Consider the following 23,130-nt stretch of genomic DNA (forward strand, 5'->3'; position numbering starts at 1 on the left):
AGGAGGAGGAGGAGGAGGAGGAGGAGGCGCGCGGGGGGTTTCCAAATAAACACAACATCCAAATCAGTCATGTGACCTGTCAGAGCCGCTAAACATCAGGCTGTCTCCACCCCTCCCTCCCCCCATCTGTCCCCCCATCACTGACAGTGACCGGGACATATTGATCAACACACACACGCACACGCACGCACGCACGCACGCACAGGGGACAAATAGATTTATCAATCTGCAAATGTGACCAGAACAGAACATGACTTTTTTTTTAATGTCTTTTATTTTGAAAAAACCTTCAACAGATTCAGATTCAGATCAGCTGTATTGATCCCACCAGGAGACATTTGTCTGAACAGCTCGCCACGCACACATATACTAACATGTAGACACAAGGAAATTAAATAAGTAGAAATAAAACATAAAATTAAATAGGCCAAGGTTTAGTAAATGAATATATAATAAATAGAAGGTGTTTATAGATAGTTTGATCATTGATTGATACAATAAACTAATAAAAACATCTAGAGAGAATCTAAAAGGCGATATGAAGAGGGAATAAAAGATTTAGAGAAGCAGTAAAACACACCCGACGATAACAGAGAAGACTCTCCGACAGGAACGAGAACAAGAAGCTAAAATACTCAACGAAGATCTGTTGATGCAGAAAGAGGTCAAGTCCTGTTGTGTCTGTGTGAACAGTTAAAGGTGCAATATGTAAAAGCATTTATCGCCAGAATAACCACTAACTGCTGCTAACTGTAGCTACCGTTAGCTCAGTTAGCCGTGCAGCTAGTGGTCTGGCCTGGGAGCTCGGAGCTTTTCCATAAGCTAACATTGTGAGAGAAGCAGCTGTAAAACGGTGGATACGTTTTTTTTGAGCGTCACAACCTGCAACTTGTTTCACTGTGAGAATTTGAGCCATTAGGTCCGATAACATTTGGAAAGTCTAGATTAAATTATTAATTATTAAATTATTTTATCCCCATTCAAGTTAGCCAGGCGCTAAACCAGAAGTGAGCTGGCAGAAGTCCTAAAGCCTAGAGGACAGTTTATCACATTTTCTCCACTGGAAGGGCGACCTGGAGGACACTTATCATGGAAACACACACTTTAAGGAAAAACAAACATAAGATGTCTCCATACAGCTCCTCCAAGAACAGTTATTTACACCCTCGCTGTGTGGTTGATGATGACTAACAGCCTTTTAAATTTGCCTGGCGTCTCTGGGCTTCCAGATAATGATTGCATTTTCATTTTAGGGCGAGCTGTCCCTTTAAAGTATAACTTTGCTCTGACATTAAACATCCAGTTTGTAAGAAAGTTGATTTTTTTTAGTCTCACGCCAAACTGATCAAATAATAACCGGACTGTAGGTCGGGTCGTCATCCCAAAGTTAAAGTCCTGACCTTTAAAGCCAGTAAAGTTTTCATTTCTATTACATTTCTCACTTTTCTTTGACCTCATGAGGAGCAGACATGAGTTTTAAAGCCAAATCCCAAAGCTAAACTGTGGTTTTTAAAATCCTACACATTTACAAGTCGGTTCTGCTGTCTGGAGATCTGGAGGTCTGGAGGTCAGCTCAGATGTACTGATTGGTATTTCACACCTCATGTGAATGTTCCTGTCAGAGCTTTCTTTCTGATTTACCTCCACGTTACAACCTCATCGGTGAGAAACGGAGGATCCATCTGACTTCTCACAGAGTGTAACAGGTCCGTCAACTTTCACCTACTTGGACAGACGGCAGGTGTTATCAAGAGAAGTCAAAGTTCACAAGCTTCTCAGCTGCGTGTCCGTCCGCCCTGATTGGTCGAAACCTCACCTGATTCAGACAAAGTTTTCTGCCATGTCACAACATGTGAAGAAGCGGGAAGCGGAGCCAAGGAAGTGTCATGATGCCTTTATTTATTTGCCACGTGTTTTGCTACAACATGAGGTCAGACATGCATCGATATGAATACAGAGAGCAACATGTTGATTACTAAGCTGAAGATCTGATAACTCATCAATCAAACACATCTCTGGAGGAATATTACATGACTTTCCTGCACCTCGCACTGCATAATCAAATTTTGTTCTTCATAATAAAATGTCATGCAGAAGCATTTCGGGCCGTTGGATTCCTGCAGAAGACGGACGAGAGCTCACACATGCACAGGTGAAGGTGACGTCAGTGACAGCTGGGACAAAGAGACCGTTTCAAAGCATCAACAACCAAAGAACGGGTTTGTTCACATCATATTTTAGGAACCAAACATGTGTAAGCGTCCCACTTTTAATATTTAACATTATGCGTGATGCACAAACAACACAAGAGAAATGAATGTTTTGGTGACGCAAGCGCTCGAACAACGTGGTCACACAGATCAGCTGATAACACAGTACATGATCTCATCACAGGAGGAAGAAGAGGTCAGAGACAGAAAACTGGGAGTTCCCCTCGTTTGGGTCCGAGCATGGAGGCACACTTTGTTACAACATACCGCCCTAATGTTGACGATAACACAGGTTTTATCAGCGCCATAAAATATAATAATCACTATTCAATCATTACCGCGTGTCAGGTAAGATACATGTATTATATGATCTGGTTTATGATATGAAAATGGCAAAAAAAATGAGAGTCGTGTGGTGTTCAGTGATCGCTCCTTATTACGAAAGAGCCCCACAAGGTCAACATCCATGTTGGTCACCTGAAAACTGTCGAAGGAAATGTAGCGTTTGCACATTGCACTTTGGGATTAACTACCAAACAGTGAAAGCAAAAAGAGGATAACATCCGTCTACCCGTGTTCACTGGAAGACAATATTCAATCAGGGAGAACGACAGAGAAAGAAAAGAAAAACACACAGAAGAAGAAGAGAAGACGTGTTAATCTTCAAACTGGACGGTGCTGTCGTTTAGCAGAACGTGCCAGCGCTCGATCTTCTTGTCTTTGTTCTTCAGGCACTCGTACCAGTGCTTCAGACTCTCGCCTTTAGCCTGGATGCCTAACTGACATCCTCCTGGAGACAGACAAGAAAAGTTAGCATTAATGTTCATGCTAGCAGCTCTGTGAGGTTGTTTTTAGATGCCAAAAAGCTCATGTGGACAGACATCGGGACACATTTCAAAGTTAAACAACGTCCCGTTAGCTTCCTTTAGACAACAGATGCATGTAAAATTTACATCCAACCACTTTCTAGCTACATTTCACGATACAATAGCAAATTTATTCTAAATGATTAACACACGTCTTGGTCACATTTATATGAGCGTAGAAATGAAACGCGCCGGATGTTCAAACCGTAAAGTTATCCATGAAGAGGTTGAATGCTAACGTTAGCTAATGAGTTGTAAAATATGTTGTTTTAGCTTCGAATACGGCGTCATTTTCCTTCAGATTTTCACTGTCCATCATCTGTTGATAATTTGATGATAATGCCAACATGCTGATGTTAAGCAGGTGCAATTAATAGGTATGTTCACCACTTTAGTTGAGTGTGTTAACACGCTAACATTTGCTAATTTGCACTAAACCCAGCACACAGCTGAGGCTGATGGGAATACGATTGGTTTTGCAAGTATTTAGTGATGAAACAAAGTATTAACACGTTTAAACTGATGATGAAAAGTTCAGCGATCCATGGATGTTTGAACCACCCATCCAACAGTTGTTGAGATATTTCAGTCTGAACTGAGGTGGTGTACCAACCAACCAGCAGACATTTAATCCCTATTTTTAGCCACCAGCACGGCTAAAAATGACCAATTAGACGGATGAGGAAATGTGACTGCAAGACAATATATCCACACTTACCGATGAAATCGTTGGATTTCCCCATGTCATAATCCCAGACTGAGATGTCAAGAGTTTTCTTGGCTAGCTCGCCGTGCTTTATTTCATAACTGAATTCCTGCAACACAGAGTTTATTACAAAATCTATAATGTAATAATAAATATAATAAGGTCTGGGTGAGCAGACGGCTGTGCAAAGTTCAGTATGTTGCGAGTTTGGACAGAACTGACCTCGTTATACTCTGGATTGAGGGTCTTCTTCTTTATCTGAGTCTTGTTTTTAGCTTTCTTCCCCATATCTGGCTTCAGACACCTACGGCACAAAAGAAATGTTCGATTAGTAAACGTTGCTGCAGGAACGAGTCCTAAAACCTGGAAGTAAGTCAGCATTTATTCACTTACGGTTCCCTCGTCTCAAAGTCGAGGGGTTTTTGGTTAAACGCCTGAAATAAGGTCTGTTCTATTCTGAAAATACTATAAATATATAATATCCTGCAAGAGTGTGTTTAAAACTTTGAGACTTTTACATTTAAAACGAATAGTTCAACATTCTGGAGGATCAACACTGCCTCTTTGTCTGGGCCACTAAACATGAAGCTACAGCTTGGAGATGGTTAGCGTAGCTTAGCACAAACACCGGAAAAAACACTTTTGTGTTGTTTTGTTGTTGTTTTTAGTTTAGTAGAAATAAGACAAAAACTTAAGAGTTGAGTTGTTGGTAGCCGGATTTTGTATCATTGGACAGAGCCAGGGTAGCTGCTCCCACCTGTTTCCAGTCTTTGTGCTAAGCTAAGCTAATCATCTCCTGGCTGTAGCTTCATATTAACCTGGTTGAATCTTATCATCTGACTCTACACCTGCCAACAGGAAGTGTGCAACATGGCTAACGATACAGCTCAGCCAAGGAGGACGCTGTTAATGTCCCTTTAACCATAATCTAACAAGTCTTCATGAGAGCTGATCTGCACAGATGAGGATGAGGAGCTGAACGTACACTTTGACGAACGGGTCCGAGTATCCGTTGGAGTCCATGGCAGCCAGGTGAGCGCAGCGGACCACGCCCACGATCAGACGACCCTGCTGACTGTTGTACATGAGCGAGACCAGGATACGACCCCTCTCCTCTGAGTCCTCGCCTTCATTCAGCTGCACACATACAGACACACACATGCAAACAGGAAGTATTTTAGCAGTATTTCATTTCACTGATCCTCGTGCTTCTTTGACCTGCGCACATATCTGGAGATTATGCAGTGATCATCGTAATATCTACTAATGGAGGATAATGTACCTGCTTAAGTGTAAAGTTATCTACATGTATCTGATGCACAGTAATATGAGATCCACATCAGAGCCTTACGTCATCCTCATAGAGAGCCATCCCACGAGCCTGTCCTCCGACAGCCTTCTTCACCTGTGAGGAGAGTAAAGACGTAAACACCACCATCATCATCATCATCACCGCCATGAGCACCGTGAATCAGCCCAGCTAAACCAACGATGTGACAATGCAGTTCAACATTTTGGGAAATTTTTGCTCCATATTTGTACAGTAGATATGAAGCTACAGCCGGCAACAGCTTAGCTTAGCTTAGCATAAAGGCTGGAAACAGGCGTAAACATAAAAACATGCGGGAACGAACAAACAGTGGTGTCAAGAAAGTTTTCAAGGTGCTGGATTTTGTTGCCAGTGGACAGAACCAGGCTAGCTGTCTAGAGTCTTTATGCTAAGCTAAGCTAACTGTCTCCTTGCTTTTTTCCTTCATATTTGGCACACAGACATGAGAATGGGATCAATCTTCTCATCAAACTCGTGACAAGAAAGTGAAAATGGTATGACCCAAAAAGTCAAACTATTCCTTTACATGCAGTGATAGAAAGAGTAAGTTCAGATCATTTAATCTAATTGGCTGTACTTCAGCGTACAGCGTTTCACACCGTGTGATGTCAGCGTGGTTCTCACCGGGATCACTCGCTCCAAACAAACACTGAAGTTCTTCTTCTGGTCAAACTTCAGTTTCTTCAGAGCGACTCGCGTCTCTCCGATGAACTCGTTGTGTCCGAACTTGTCCTCGTCGCTCACTGAAAGCCTGCGGACAGAAGACAGCGTGCCTCGGTAAACTTTTAACCTTTTACTTTTATGTAACTGGTACAAAGCACAGACGGAGGAGAAGTTTGTTCTTTACCGGAGAGTTTTTCTCGACATCTCGTCGTCGGTGATCCCGTGGTAGACCAGAGTCTCGTTCCACACGGGATTCAGAGTGTTTTTAAGTGTCTTGGTGCGAAGCTTGTTCGACTGAGGATCAGTAACACAACACATGTTCCAGATGTTATAACAAAGAAAGTTGTTTCTGTTTCACTGCCAGTACAATGTTCACTCCAGAGAGAAGACGAGTCATAAATCATGGAGGAGCAGCGGAGGCTCATATTTGGTGCCATGAGCATTAGTTGATGGGTTTTTTTGCTCCATCCTGTAATTTGAGTCCCAAATTGAATAAAGGCGCCGCTGCAGCTTCTTCACAGGCTGCGTGTTGTCATGAGATCACTGAACACAACGTTTCTCTGCAGCTCCTCGGCTGATGGCTCCACAGAGAGCTGAAGTCAAACTCCCTGAAGTTATTAAAGTGATCGTACCTTACTGGCTCCAGGTAACAGGTGCAGCTTCACGTACGGGTCGGCCAGTCCGTTTGAGTCCATCGGCTTCAAACCCTGAGACACAAGAAGAAAAGTGTTTACGTACGTCAGCTGTTCTCGTACAGTCCTGATGTTCTGGTATCAGTCACGTGGTGCTAAATGATTTAAACTTATTGGATAAGTCTCGTCCTGTCACTTGTCTTTTCTTGTCTTGTCTCGTCTTGACTCGTCTCATCTGGCCCGTTTTTTCTTGGCTCGTCTTTTCTTGTCTTGTCCCCTCTTGTCCTTTCTCATCTCGTCTCGTCTCGTCTCATCTGTTCCTGTCTTGTCTCGACTCTTTTTAACTCGTCTTGTCTCATCTGGCCTGTCTTTTCTTGTCTCGTCTCTTCTTGTCTCATGTTGTACTGTCTTGTATTGTCTCTTCTTCTCTCATGTTATCTTGTCTTGTCTTTTCTTATTTTATCTCATCATTTCTTGCTTTATCTTCAAGACAATATGAGACAAGATAAAGCAAGAAAAGATGAGATGAAATAAGAAAAGACAAAACAAGACAAGATAAAATAGGATGAGATGAAAGTAGACGAGTCGAGACTATTGTTGCCTCGTCTTGTCCAATTTTGTTTTGTCTCATCTCTCTTCTTCTTTGTCTCTTCTTGTCCTGTCTCGTCTTGTCTTATCTGGACTCTTGTAATGTCATGCATCGTCTCTACTTCTTTTGTTTCGTCTAATCCTCTGTTGTCTTGTCTCGACTCGTCTACTTTCATCTCATCCTATTTTGTCTTGTCTTATCTGGACTCGTCTCGTCTCATCTCTTCCTGTCTTATCTGTCTTGTATTGTCTCTTCTTCTTTTGTTTCGTCTAATCTTCTCTTGTCTTGTATCGTCTACTTTCATCTCATCCTATTTTGTTTTGTCCCGTCTTGTCTCATCTTGTACTGTCTTGTCTTGTCTCATATTGTCTTGACTCTTCTTGCCTCATCTTGTCCAATTTAGTTTTGTCTTATCTCTTCTTTTTTGTCTCTTCTTGTCCCGTCTTGTCTTCTTTTCTCTCGTCTTGTCTTATCTGGACTCTTGTAATGTCGTGTATCGTCTCTACTTCTTTTGTTTCATTTAATCTTCTCTTGTCTTGTCTCGACTAGTCTACTTTCATCTCAGCCTATTTTGTTTTGTCTCGTCTCGTCTCATCTCGTCTCTTCTCGTCTTTGCGTACACGTGTGTTTACCTTGGCTTTAACGATGCAGCAGTGGAGGACGTGGTTCTCCTGCTCGTAAAGCAGACTGAACTCCAGTAATCCCAGAGTGGCTGCGAGAAGAAAAACACAGGAACACGTTAGAAAGATGGACTCTGACCCAGCTGGAGGCTCACGAGGGTGAATTCATAGTATTCAACATCTGGGACAGGTAGAGACACTTTCATGTCCAATAAACCAGAGGTTCTGTCTGCGAGGAGAAATCAGTCTTACTGGCGTCATCTGAGTCGTACTCGTCCTCGTCCTCTGTTCGATCCGGCGGGGGTCGCGGGGGAGCGAGGTTGTTGACCGGTGGATTAACAGGTGGAGTGATTCTGGCTGCAGGAATATGTGAACTGGAGACAACAGGTTGTCTTTTTTCCTGCACAGCCGGAGGAGACACCGTCTCTTCCCTCTCCGGGCGTTTGTTTTCCGCCTCAGCAGCAGGAGCTGGAGACGCTACGAGACAAAGTCGGCCATTAATAACCATCTGAAGCATCTTTTTGTATGTTGATGTTACATCTTTTGAAAGCGGCCCTGTGGCGTTCGGGCTTATTCTTAGAAAGAGCAGTGTGACTTTACCTGAGGTGGGGGCGACCTGCTGCGCATTTGCCCGAGGAGGTTTGGAGGCTAACACATGTCTCTCAGTCTTTGTTACAGCTGCTGGAGAGGACTGAGTCTCATTATAGCTGTCAGCTGTTGTTCTTGCTGTCTGCTCCCATTGTTCTGATCCGCAGGACGGCTGCTGCTGCTGCTGCTGCTGCTGCTGCTGCTGCTGCTGCTGCTGCTGTGGTTCTGAGGAGACGACATACACTCACAATATCACTGGTGTCAGTGCTAACAGTGCTAACATTTTAATAATTATCCTGTATTGTAAGCAAATGAAGGATAATCTCTCTGTGTACTGTTTCTCTGTGTTGTGGGCTCATGTGGTCCATCTGGAGCAGAACTGTTCTCGATGCTGGACTGTCGAGATCCGGACAGAGGGAGGGGGGGCGGCAGACCCCGCTGGTCTCTCCCCTTGAAGAACCAAGCTCCTGAACGCTTCTGGACCTGCAGGAGTACACAAAACAATAAGACACCGAGTCAGCTGCTTCAGATGACAGTGACGACTCACTCAAAGGTTACACACTGTAATCCTGGTTCTGTGAGCACAGAGGCACATGAGCACGGCCCAAATATCTCATTCATAGAAAAATGTAAACATAGCGATGTATTGCGATGACATCATCAGACATTTTAAAGATGATGATGTCAATCGGCGACCACCATAGCAACAGTGACACAATACCGCCTCATAAAGCTAATATGGCTAACTTGTTAGCAAAAGAAAAGTCATGTAATGCAGGTGGTGAATTGAATTAAAGGTTTTATTTCGACCCAACTAGAGTTGCACCACAAACCAGGATGGTTCTGTTGAGTTTTATTTTGTTTCTGTCGAGCTTGAATCAAGTTTGTTTTATGATGTTAAAATTACTTATTTTTTGAATGAAGTCTGGTGAGAACGAGGCGTCGAGGTAGAAGAGAGACAAACCAAGACGGTGAGGGGGAGTCTTTTTTTTTTCTTTACGATGATAAAAATTATTGATTCTGTAAACGGAGGAAAACGTTACCATGGATCCCGCTGGTTTTCTGTGAGCTGACCAATCACAGCAGACTGGGTATTAAGGAGGCGGGCCTTAAAGAGACAGGAGCGTTTCAGAGCTGCAGCACTGGACAGTCTGAGAAAACTGATGTGTTTGTTGAGCAAAAAAAGCAGGTATGAACCTGAAAATGAGCGTAAGTCTCCTTTAAAGAGACCTCGACAAACAACCATCACTTTTTTCAACAGGAGAAGACGAGAAAAGTGGTAAAATGCGATTACTAGCCGCCTTTTTTCCATTAAAAAACTTTGATGGATGGAGGTCAGTGGGCCACAATGAATTTACTGTTTAATCAGCCCTCCAATGAGACAAGAATTAACTGGCTAACATGCTACGTCATAGCTGCTGTTCAGTTGGTGTCTGGTGTGAATGTGTCTGGTGTGTAAAACAATGAGCCGGCGGCGGAGCTGACACAGCAGATCATCAGCTGTAGTTTCTGGCAGCTGCTGGCTGCAGCACTCGCTCTCACGGTGGATCAACTTCAAAAAGTGTTTGTCCCCATTAGTCACTTACAGTAACACATAAAGAAAGACGTGTAGAAATCGCCCCATTAAAAGAAGGGAAAAGATTGATTTGTGGGCAAAATTACTTTATTTATTTTTGTTTTTGAGATTCAGAATGTCTCTTACAAGGGAGTCAAGACGGTGGTGTAAAAAATGTCACATAAAGGGACAAAAGATGGACTTAAAACAATCAGCTAATTACATCAAAACAATGTATTTACCCGTGTTCAGTCACAGGACAGAGGAGGACTTAAAAAGTTGGAAGAAGTTGAAATAAGTTGCTGTCGGCGTCTGCAGGCCGACACTGAAACCACTTTTCACTCATGAAGTGTGTGTTTGTGTGTGAGTTTGAATTTACTGGGAGATAAGATGTTTATCTCTTCATTCTTTTATACTTTGAAACGGACACATGACGACTTTGTGTCGGCAGCGTCACAGAGTCGCTCGTCTGTGTGTGACTGACAGCAGGGAGCATTTATTTAAAGAGTCTGTGCTCCCTGAGGCGCCGACCTCCACAAACACAGCGCCATCGTCACAACAGCATTGTATAACTGCTTTGTTAAGGTTTTACATTAGTCAAAACACTATGTTGTGTTTTTAAAAAATTAAATAAGCGTTGTAATAAATCATTACTTCGTTTTGGATATTGAAGGAGTATCAATGGAAGGTAATTTTCCAGGTCACTGGACGGTGAAATGTGATTCTGTGTGATGCTAAAAGCCAGAAAATGGTTCATATTATGTGAGAAGCTCCTGTTCCGGCGGCAGGAGAATGACATAATGGCATAATTTGGATGCATAATTTTTGATCAAACCCACTCTGTTCATCATCTTTCCTCTCGCCTCACCTCTTGGTGTTCATTACAGATTCTGCACAGCCACGCAGGACAAGTCCTGCTGTTGCTCTGGATCCCACATTTGCTGCAAATGTGCTGCAAAGAAAAAACAAACAACAACACATAAATAAGACACACACACACACACACACAGAAGCAGAAGCCTACACAGATTTAGTTCTTGATGGCAGGTGCACAGAGCACATATATTTTTACGGTTCAGAGAGCATTAACTCCCTACTTAGTTACTGAGAGCAACAAGAAACAGAATGTGATGCACAAGACCAGGAAATACACAGTGTGTGTCAGAACGTGTTAGCGTACGGCTCGCTGGGCGCTTATCGCCATAGGAAACCTCTCAGGACCTACACAACGCTAAAGAGAGTACAGTAAACAGAAATCCCGTCCATGCAGAGACGTCTTTACATCCTCTGGGGAGCAGGAGACATGTATGATTTCACTCTTCATTCGAGCAGGAGGAATCGAGAGATTGTCCACCTACTTTTTGGCACTGCACACAGAGGACGGCCGTGACCCCCTGTGGTCCGAAAGTCTCCCCACACAACAGACAGTGTGACTGGCCGTCACCACACGCCGTCCTCTTGATATTATCCAGGCGGCTGGAGAGACGCCTGAGAGAACACATGCAGACACATGAGGGGCGCAGACACAAACTTGGCACAGGTTTTTACACCAAAAACATCATCCGAGTCAGTGAGCATGTGCGTGCGGTTGACTGATGTGATTTTGTGCAACAGAGACAATAGTTTTCCATCTCACTCGATCCTCTGCTGCTCCATGCTCTCCATCATGGCAGCTCGAGCCAGCACGCTGTTGATGATCTCCTTCTCCTCATCCGTGAGCTCCTCCCCTGGGGCGCCGCCAGACACGTTCATCGTCCTCCTAATCCTGAACGCAAACACACAAACACACAAAAACAAGACACACAGCGTATAAGTGGCATGCAAAGTAGAAAAAAAATGCAGCTCAGACAAAAGGCCAATAAGTCTAAAAAGTGCATCGCTAAGGAGGTCTAGACACTAAGATCTACGGACAGGAGCACAGCTGGAAACATGTTGGGCTCAAAGCAAAGCTGAGCTTCAGCAAAAAGTGTCGCACACACACGGCCGCACACACAAACAAGTGGGTTACATGATGACTTCACTGAAAAGAAGTATTCACCGCTGGGCTTTGTTTGCAGTGGAAAGACACAAATATATTTGAAATTGATGCTACATGACCAGAGAAAACAAAGACGAAGGGCCGTGGTGCTCTAAAGGTAGCAAACGAGCCACACTGGTGAGCGACACACAAACTTTAACCTTGACAAAGTTCTGAAACTCGAGACTTCAAGGCAACAAACTTCAATAAAAGTTCGAGTCAGGCGATTCATCTGCAGGCCCTGTCTGAAGCTACAAGTGCTGCTGCTTCCCAAAGCTGCCTTCAATGTTTTAAATCACTTGTGGCCAACCGACAGAGCAGAGGCCAAATTTCTTGCCAGTGCGAATCAAACGCCGTCAGCTTGTGAACCGAGGGGCAAGTGTTGTTGTTGTTTTCCCTCGACGTGTCCGTTAGATAATCTTGTGGCTTTCACTGCAGAAACGATGTCGATGCATGTTTGAGCTCGTGGCTTCACCAGAGGAAATAGATCATCTGTCTGTCTGTATCACGGTTTTAGTTGGTGAAGCACAAAATATACTAAATAGTTCACCTGTTATGGGTGTTTTTAGTGCAAAATCAGTTATTAACAGGCTTTATTTAACTTTATTTAAAGAGTCACAAGACCAGGTTGTTGCAACAGACCACACCCAGCAGTGATGTCACAGTGTACTGACACTCTGACATCACTGCAGCAGTGTTAAACCATGAAGATCAGCAAAAACAAAATGTTCAGCTGCTGTTAACTCGCCCTTAAACATCGAAACATGTTGTTTCTTCCGCTACAGGTCCCTAAAACAAACGATGCTGCTCAGAGCTCGACAGTCGGGTGCAGATCCAGATCTTCTGGAGGAATAAACACCCAGAGTCTCATCAGATTCTGTTCTGATCCGGAGACCGACGGGAGGAGAGCTCAGAGATTAACTTTATAACTTGTGGGATTAAAAAGTGGATTTATCTTCACTCCTGTTTATCAGCCTGACTGCAGCAGTGATCCGGAGGTGACCTCCATTGTCGGGTGTTTCTGTTCTGTAATGTTGACTGCTGACTGGAGCTGGAGGGGAAATGGACTTTACTTCATGAACGTAATGTTACAGAGAGGAGAGAGCGAACCAGAACCAGAACCAGAGTCTCTGCTGAGTGCTGAGTTCAATCAGAGGCTGGACTGAACTGAACTGAACTGAGGGTAAATAAACACAAATGATCCTGGAGTCAAACTTGTTTCACTGGCTGGTAACCAATTCGTAATTTGTGGACTTCACTTGTTTGAACGTTGTTGAAAACATTTGGGATAACGTCGTCGATTTTCAGACATTTCAATGCAGAAATCTTACGTATTTTATCTTTAAAGCAAAAAATAGAAAAAAGGAAAAACAGCCAACATGCACACAATAACACAGCTGTTGTCTGAACATTGAATAATACAATTAGTGACTCCATTTGTCATTTTGACAATCTGAAAGCTCTCCTTATATTTACTCCCTGTTTACTTTATTTTATCCATCAATTATTCAAAGAAATCTAATCACTCATATATTTCCCTCTTCACGACTCTGCTGAGCACCACGCTCCATTCTCCTGATGTATTTAGAGAAACTGTAAAGAAGCCTGTGCACCTTATAAAAATACGTTATGTAAGACTTGATCAAGGTAGCTATATTTGTTCCACGCATAATTATTAACCACGGACCTGAAGGCTACAAAGAAGGGAGCTTGAAGAGCTGCTCTGCTGCCTTGAGATGATGAGTGTCTGTGCACATGATGGCTTCTGAAATGCAAATGCTAACATTGCTACTGTCCTTGTCACTACTGGTAGCATGAGGTGGTACCTGCAGCCCAGTCAGGTTGCACAGGTAGTCCAGCTCCTCCAGGTAGCACAAGAAGGTCGCAAGAAGGTTTGCTGTGTCTCCCAGCACAGTCTCAAGAGCCTGGAGGAGATACCAGGAGACCAGCTGTTACATGAGCTGGACAGGGCCGCAGAAGAGCATCGACCCGGCAGCATTAAGGTTTTTTGTGTTTTGTTTTGTTTTTTAATCAGATTTCACTGATTATTCATTTCTAAAACATGCAGTTTTTATGTCCTGGTGACCACTGAAGGTAAAGTTCTGGCTCTCTCCCCATTCAGGCCCGAAATACCTGCCCGGGGACGTTGCTAAGATGGCTGCAGAGTGGCAAGACTTGCCTCAAAGGACTTTGGTGCAGTCTTACAGAGCTGCTATTATCAGAAGTGTACAACCCGGTGTTGACTCATCTGAATTAAACTGCACTGAATAAAACCAGTGACCGGTTCAGTCTCCCAACATAAAGCTGCACGAGCTGCTTCTGTGCTTTATTCTGCTCGTAACACACGAACACAAAGATCTCACCGTCCATTCAGCCGTCAGTGAGCCGCGGCTGCAGAGGCACTCATCTTAAAAGCTCTGAGAGGAGCTAATTTGATTATCTTATGATTTATTTCAGCACTACAACACCTACTGCCGGACCACCGCCTGTGGCTGATATATTCCTAAACATCTGCCGGTCATGTCCGAGTGCACTCGTGCAGCTGCTTTAAAATAGAGCGCTAATTGAGGCTGACTGCTTGACTACGAACTGAAGTCTGGTCTGCAATGTGCCCGCCTGGAGACATTTTTCACTGCAGAGAAGCGCACTCATTATCTTTTGACAGGAACATTGTTAAGAGAGAAAGCACGACCTCAACTTCTCGCCTCTGGATCCGACCGGGGCTGCCGAAAACAGACGACACCTCGCGGACCTGACTGATGCTGCTGACAACGAGAGAAAACGCTTCACGTTTTGAATAATGTATGCACAGTTTTATCTCCGTAGTAAGCAGGTTTTTATTCTCGCCGTATAGAATAAAACCTCAAAATCAATTTTTAAGGATTCTGAAGGCAGCCAAGCTTGAAATTATTAGAGGGACCCGCCACCGACCCGATCCGTTAATGTCATCATCTCACTCTTCAGTCGCCCTGTAGAGTCTGAATAATCTCCGGTGGAGGAACTTTCTGTTACATGAATGTGTCCGAGCATTAAACATCACAAGAGACCTGGCAGAGGCTGCTGAGTAAGAATATTCTGATGCCTCACTTACTTATAGGCTCAGCGGCCTTCATCTTCCTCATCCTTCATCCTCCTCATCCCTGAAAAATGTCCTGTCCTCAACGCATGTAAATGTCACGGGGTCGCTATCATCGTGGACAATGTGACAGCATGACAGATTGATGCCTGTGTGTGTGCGTGTGTGTGTGTGTGCGTGTGTGTGCGCATGCCTCGGAGGCTTCACAGTGAGAGAGGAAGGTGGGGTCGGTAAGGAAGGAAATGTTCAGAACGGTCAGACACTTTCAGCCTCTGAGTCACTACTCAACGGATTACACACACACACACACGCAAACACACACACACACACACGCTAATATACACATACATTAACACACGCGCACGTTCACACACTCACGCACACTGATGTCATTATGCATCAAATCACTGCAGTTACAGCCTGGACCATGTGAAAATGACAAATCGGTATCATGCAAAACAATTTACTCGCATTAAAGTAACTATTAAATACTTGATTACAAGTAAAAATCCGACAATTAGCCTAGCTTAGCATTAAGACTGGAAACAAGGGGAACAGCTAGCCTGGCTCTGTTGCTTCTGAGCATCTGAAGCTCATTAAATAACATGTTGCTGTATATCTTTATTGTTGAATCTGTTTTACGGGACTTCTGATATGAGATTTCTTGGCAGACCGCTCCTGCTAGGCTAGCTGTTTCCCCCTGGTTCCAGTCTTTGCGCTAAGCTAAGCTAACTGGGTGCTGGCGGTAGCTTCATATTCACCGTGCAGACATGAGAGTGGCAACATGTCATGTATACTCATTTTAAACTTCTTGCATTTTAACCCCGTCCACATTTTATAAGCTTGGATGGAAAGTCAGGTGAAGTCTCGTCGTCGAGTTGCAGCATTCTGCTAAACAACTGAAGCAGATGGAGACTTGATTTAAAATGTGAGAAAACAACCATAAAAGTAAATAAACAAATAAAATGTCTCCATGCAGCTTCTCCGACATAATCCAAGTCTAAGGAAGGCGTTTACGCCCTTTCTTGAGCCAAAATCTTCACAGTAGCTGCTAAGCTAAAAGTGTTAGCTTGCACCAACCCCAGCTCCTTCAGTTGTTGCTGTGAAACTTGCTGTGAAGCTCTTAGCTCTTGACATTACTTAAAGATGTAATAGAGTATTTTTATCGTGTTGTTTTGCTCCTTTTACTATGTTAAAATATGTCTCCTCCATCTCTGAATTGCTGTAAATAACCTCGACACTGCACTTGAATAAATGTACTTTGTAATACTTTGTCACCGCTGGAAGTTTCACAGCTATCATTTATAAATCATATTATCCATGAGTGATAGTCAGGGTCAGTGGTTTCTCTCCATCACACACACACACACACACACACACACACACACACACACACACACACATGCAGCATGAATTGTCTATTGAGCGGCTCAGTCGCTGCCTTACAGGAGATCAATGTTCAGCGTCGCTCTGCAGCAGGACACAACCCTCCTATCTGCTTCTCAATGTCATCCACTGAGGAGGACACGAACTGCCCACACATGACAGCACATCAATACGAGCCCTCCTGTCACCCCGCGACCCCCCGCTGAGTCTCGTGCAGCACTACTCAGTAATGCTGATATCACTACAGCAGAGCCGGTCTCATCACCGAGGGGTGATGGAGCACAAATGCATCATGGACCACCTGTATTACACTCATCATTGATTCTGCTGCAAGTATCTTGGGATCGTTTTTTTTTTTCCCATGAGTGACAATAAAAAGGATAATGAGATTACAAGATGATCGGAGGCATCAGCTGCACTAATCCAGGCTTTGTATCGGACCGATGTGGTGATGAGAGCTGAGCTGAGAGCCGAGGCCGAGCGATGACCGAAGGAATGAGATGGATGTTCTCAGAAGCTGAAATGACTTTCCTCTGCTAGTTTCAGTCCGTCAGTGACAACATAATGCTCATTTGTACTGAAGGAGGCCAGGAGAAGTGAGGGAGGCTCGTACTCCGTCAGCAGACTGAGGCCTCGTTACAGAAGCTTCCTTAGTCTGAAATCCTGTCTCATCTCAGTTTATGGTGACATTTAGGATTTTTTAGGAAACATTCTTATTTATCTTGCTTTAGGATATGAATTTAGTAATTAAAGAAGCGTTCTTACTGAAGAATTTCCTAAGTTAGGATATATAGACTGTCCTAATTTCAAAATGACTGCCAAAAATGGCAGCACCACCGTTGTTTGGTCTGTACGCCAATGACGTGGAAACAACATGAACACCGACACAGGCCTGTTAGGATTGAAAGGCTAACCATGACTGTTGGACCTGTTAGCTTAATATTTCCCTGACCATGTATCATATGGCAGGCCTATCCTCTCCCCTACCGACAAAATTAATGACGCTGAGTCACCGAAGCTAAAATTAAATGCCCATCTTTTATTTTAGATTACAGCTAGCTAGCTAGTGAAAAGTGAAGTTACATAGCTGTTGTCATGGATACAGGCAGTCTACTGTAGCTTCTGTCAACTAAAAATGACACCTGTGTATTATTCACTTAGAGCAAAACAACGCCCAACAAGAAATCAGCTGACATTTCACACTTAATTCAGTTTATTATTATTCTTTGATAAAAATGCATTTGGAGAAATAAAATAAATCAGCTAACGTCAACACGATGTGGCAACTGAAGCACTATAATCTGACTGCTTTGTAGTTTAAAATAAAGTGAAGCTGCTACCAGGCCGCCTCTACATATGTTATTGTTAGCTTTAAGAATATTTCTACAGTCGTTGTGCTGCAGTTTGGTAATAAAACACCAATGTGGTTTTGAGTTCTGAGCTTCCCCCATGTAACCAAATCCTTTATGTCAGCCGAACGCTCTGATATTACTGTATCCGGTCCACGCTGTCCGAACTATGTTCATGTTGTGGGGGGATGATGAGGTTTCCTGCAAGCAGCACATGAGAAAGGCCACACCAAGGACACATGTCATCGTCTGAGGCCTGCGTTGATTTACACCTGTTTTATAGCTCGAGTTGACTGAGGGGCGGAACGACCGCCAGTTGGGGGGAAGGGGTACTTACATGAATGTGTGCGTGTCCATCTGAGATTATAGGTCATAACTTGGGAGGTGAGCCGCGTGTTAACGACTCCACGATGATGAGACGAGTAACGGAGCTATTTTCATCTACCCACTCACACTTATTTTCATTTACATTAAAGAGGGATTCATATCGTCGTAAACCTGACTGCCATCATCAGAAAATCAATACTGGGAAGGAATTAATTATAATTAGCCTGCATCTGAGATAATCTAATCGTTAACGGTCCAGTTTGCAGGATTTAGGAGGATCTATGAGGAGAAATGAAATATAATATTCATAATCATGTTTTCATTTGTGTATAATCACATGGAAGTAAGAGCTGTTGTGGCTCTGGAGACGCCATCGTACGGGAGGGTAAGACGAGGGGTGTTTGATTGGTTTCCAATCTACAACCTAACAACTAGATGCCAGTAAAATCCTGCACACTGGACCTTTAAGCTTTGACTTTTAATATTTGGTTTTTTAACCACACGTTCAGGGGATGTTGTGTCAGTGTCAGTTTTTAAATCAGTCCACAACTTTGGTCCAGGCTGAAGTATCTCAACAACTACTGATGGACTGTCCTCTAGCGCCACCAGCAGGTTTACATTTATGATTTTTAGAGAAACGTCTCGATGATTGGATGTATTGACGTGAAGTCGCATCACCACCAGGATGAAATATATCCTCTTTGGTGATAACCACTTACTACTGCTCACTAAACTCTTTGCTGGCGCCACGTTTGATTGTAGTGACTAGCTGCTGCTAGCAAACACATCAGCTAGCCGAGGAGCTAGGTGGCTCCATTCGCTGACAGGAGTCTGAAGACAGGGGGGAGTCACCACAGGCTCAGCAGCCTCACACCAGACTTGGACTGAACTCTGAGAGCGACGGAGGTCAGTTTGAAGACAGTAAGGAGGCGATTTACAGCGGCTCCGAGCAGGACTATGACTCCGGAGACGAGAAGACACGGCATCTTGATTCAGTAAAAGAGAGAAACTTGAAGTCAGACGGCGTGCTGTTGTATTTTTACTGTTCAGTCAAGAAAATTGTAGTAAAAATATTTCCTTTCTTGACATTTTATGAGTTTGTAAAATTACAAATTGCCCCTTTAAGCTCAGAGCAGCTCGGCCTCACAGAGCCGCGAGCTCGACTGCAGACTCTCGTTCTGTTACATCCATCACAACAACATTTCTTTCTCTGTGAGGTCAGATTAGGATAATTTGAAATGCGAGGTGCTGCTCTTTAATGTTTGCTTCTCTCAGCTGATTGCTGCTCTCCTGTCTGTCTTCCTGCCTGTCTTCCTGTCTGTCTTCCTGTCTGTCTTCCTGTCTGTCTTCCTGCCTGTCTTCCTGCCTGTCTGTCTTCCTGTCTGTCTTCCTGTCTGTTTCTCAGCTGCTGGCGAGTGCAGTAAAGTAGGTCTTCTGCAATTAAGACTTTCAGCAACCTGGCATTAACGTTAGTTTAAATTGACGTGCAAGAAAAAACGTGCACATTCACACACACTCTCCCCCTGGCTTTCACACACACACACACACGTGCACACACACATGCACACGCACACAGACTGTGCGCAGAGAGCTGTCACACACGCTCAGCGGCTCAGAGAAAAGCATCGCAAATTGACGTGAAGTAAAAGGAAACCCAGGCATTTTAGCTCCATGAGACTATGTGGGCTGACTAAGAGCTGCAGGGCCACACACACACAAACACACACACACACACACACACACACACAAACACAAGTTATTCATGTCAGCACACACAGCGAACACACATTGTGCGAGAGCGTGTGCGTAAGCGCTGCAGGGAGGAAAACTCTGACGGATTGCGTCATGCTCCTGTGTTTCCTGTGACGCCGAGAGGCCTCGCTCCCTCAGACTGCTTTGACTTTTTGTAAAAATATGTCGCATTCATGTTTTTTAACACAAGAAAAAATATGCTTACTCTCAATAAATACAAACAGTGGAGTCCAAAAAGTCTGAGACCACGTTGAAAATCTGTTAATACTGAAAAGTAAATCATCAGAAAGTTTGAGGATTCAGAAAGTAATTGTCTGTAGTCAAATTGTTGTATCAAGCAAAGAGGAGCGTTCTCAGCGCCGAATCATGGCTCGAGGTGTCCAACCACCAGTCTCCACCGGGCCTTAACGGCTGCATTACGGCTGCCGGAGCTGATGGAGAATCAAGGAGACATGCTGAAATAAACACAGCAAGTCAAGAAAAAACATGGTCCGCTTCTGAAATGCTCTCAGTGGGATATGAAGTCGGCACCAGGTACCAGAGACGTGCCCAGTGGAATCGAGGAGGGTTTGGTCCAGACTTTTGGACTTTCAGTTTGATCCGAGCAAGTGTGAAACATCCCCTGGACCACAGTCCGCACCAAACAGCCGAACCTTGGTCGCACCAGAAGAGGTGGTCTTGATCCGCATCAAACTGAACCGTGGGTCGGTTCCTTTCCAGTGTGAAAGCATTATTTTGGAAGGTTTTAGACTTTCGGTAAGAAATGATCTGTGTTTTCTGTGACACCGGGCACATCACGTAGATGCACATGAAGATGAAGCTGAGGAAGACTCAACCACCTGACTGGCTGAGCTTGTATACTGCCGCAGTGTCTTTATCTTCAGGTGGCATCGCTCTCCTATCCTCTGAAACCTGATCAGTTGTATCCAAAGCACGATCAGGCAGAGCCCAAGTGACCACAACATCAGAAGATCAATACGTCAAGCTGAGTTCACTGAGAGATGGACAAGAAAGCCTCCTCACAGATACAGAGCGTGTTAAATAAACAACACAAGACTCCAATCGGCAAATTTCCCAGTGATGATCGACTCCACCCTGACCGAGGAGAAGCTCCCCTCCGTTCTTCAGAGACAAGCTCCACCCTCTGGTTTGATCTCTGTGGAGAAGGATTCATACTGCGGCAGGATAATGAGCCCGAACACCTCAAAGACAGACGGAGTCCTGACGGTCCTGGACTTTCCTCCACAGCCGCCTGACCTCAACCCCATTCAACATTCACGGCGGCACTTAAAGACTGAGAGAGCCGAACAAGAAGCTCTTGTGGAGTCCATACCGGGTCGAGTGCATGCTGTCATTAAAGCAAAAGGGAAACAAACCAAGTTGTTGGAGCCAGATGACAGATAATGTATTTTAAATGTATTTTGTTTACACAGTTTATAAAATACCTCTCCGTCCACACTACATTTGAAAATCCACCTCTCCCTGCTCTGTTTTGGCCTTTCCTCGACACTAAGCTGCTGTTTTTTTTTTTCTTTTCAAACTCCAAAGTGGATAAATCTGTAAAAACACCAGCTTTGTTGTTTTTGTGTGTACAGGATTAAAAAATGAAATCTGGAAAACATTCGTGTAAGCCTGCACAGATTAGAGGCTGTGCAGCTGCAATCAAACAATACAGTCGCTCATGTTTATTTTAAGTGATTTTGAGCGTAGAGCAAGTGGCTGGTCACCTGGATGACAGGTAGTGTTTATGAGCTGCGATCAAATCCTTTTGTTTATGTTGTTTAGTTGACAGCAGGGACAGAAAGATATGTGAGAGAGCAGACTGTCAGTCCAATCCTCACCAGATGTTGGCTCGGATATTTGTCATTTGCCAGCCAAAAATGACATTTGTCTACAATTGTCATTTTTCATCATGTTATTTCAGTGTGTACACATATTTAATCTAATAATGCATGTTTGATGCTTTAATATCTCACTCATGACAACATTTGCATTGACGTTTAAGGTGTTTTATTTTCATACAGCAGCGTAGTAATGAGTCTTAAAACCCGGAAATCAGTTGGTACTTTTACATTTTCCAAATAGTTTTCCTCATAAATTACTTATTTAAACTTTGCACGAGGCTCGCTGCATACTCTGTGTTTCTGGTATTACACTGTGGCCGCACAGCACCCACCGCCATTTTACTTTTTGAAAAATCAATAGTCAATACAAACTGCTGGGGGCGAGTCACATTTATGTTGATGCATGGAGCGAGTATTAGAGTTCGACTGACAGGACGATGGCCGAGGATTTGTTGCCAAAGCGCCTGTTTGGCAACGTGTCGGATAACGTTAGAGGGAATAGAAGTGACCTCACTGAGAAGATGGAGGTTTCATCCTGTCGCCTGCAGCTCTTCATCAAACATCTCCTTCTCGTTCCATACAGACTGAATAAAACTGCTACTGCTGAATTTTTAATTTCTCCGAGCTAATTGTGATTAGTAGGGCATGATAAGTATAAAAACTAAGCATCATCCTTGAACAGGAAGTAGTTTTATGAAAAAAAATGTGTCCTCAAATGGGGACGATGGGTTTATTTTACTGTGTAACATAATAAAGTCACCAGTGGGTAAAATTCTGGCCTCGTCTTTACAAATCGCTCCTTAAATCACATGTGTTTCTGGGACTTCCTGACTTAAATTCCCACATTGATGAATAAAATATTATAACTGATAGGAACAATGGTCCAAAACTACGGGACGAACCCCAATCATACTTTAAAATTGCAGAGGCAGAAGAGGCGGGACAGAACAAATGTTGCTCGAGGGTAGCGGATCAGCCGTCGGACCTTAAATGAGGTTAGTCATCTCAGGAAAACCAGGTTCAGGCAAACCTCATCGGCTACAACAGCAGCATCCCGGTTATTTACGGTACACAGAACATTCCCCAAGGAGTCCAAACACTCCCCCCTGAATTAGGCTGGAACATTTCAGCACTCCTACGAACACACACACACACACACACACACACACACATCGTCATCTATTCAACACACTCATCCATCCCACGACCAAAAACTCCCCCACTCCTGTCCTCACACTGTCCCCACAGCTGTCAATCCACCATCATCCATTCATCATCATCATCCGTCCATTCATGCGCCCTGCTGTCTGTCTCATCCCCCCCCCCCACCACCATCAAACGTCCCTCCACTCCTCCACCGAGGCTGTCAGACTAGTGAGGAAGCGGCTTATACAGCTTAGTTCTGCAAAGACGCATCACCTCCTACTTTATCCCCCGTCTGATGACTCTCTGGGGATCGTTAACCCTTTGCATAAACACAACACACTCGCACACAAGCCTCCCGTTCTGATGACTCGTGGGTGAAGCCAAGCGTAGATTTAAGAATAATCTGGTCTTCGGTTCCATCACGGGTGGATGAAAGCTTTGACGTCATCGAGTTTTCTGTACCTACTCTGAGCG

At 44.0% G+C, this 23,130-nt stretch overlaps 1 protein-coding gene across 1 annotated transcript; it reads right to left on the reverse strand.

Annotated features, from left to right (window-relative positions):
* Nucleotides 1–1,879: 1,879 nt before the first annotated feature.
* On the reverse strand, nt 1,880–11,511 carry rph3aa (rabphilin 3A homolog (mouse), a). The gene is made up of 15 exons (XM_073477980.1): nt 11,396–11,511; nt 11,118–11,247; nt 10,628–10,711; nt 8,580–8,687; nt 8,233–8,394; nt 7,869–8,070; nt 7,629–7,708; nt 6,408–6,482; nt 5,960–6,069; nt 5,737–5,863; nt 5,134–5,187; nt 4,768–4,919; nt 4,005–4,086; nt 3,795–3,891; nt 1,880–3,000 (listed from the first exon to the last, which is right to left on the reverse strand). The coding sequence occupies exons 1-15, from the start codon at nt 11,509–11,511 to the stop codon at nt 2,867–2,869; spliced, it is 1,713 nt and encodes a 570-aa protein (XP_073334081.1). The 3' UTR covers nt 1,880–2,866.
* Nucleotides 11,512–23,130: the final 11,619 nt, after the last annotated feature.

Source organism: Pagrus major, chromosome 12 (genome assembly GCF_040436345.1).
Source record: "Pagrus major chromosome 12, Pma_NU_1.0".
Classification (NCBI taxonomy): Eukaryota; Metazoa; Chordata; class Actinopteri; order Spariformes; family Sparidae; genus Pagrus; species Pagrus major.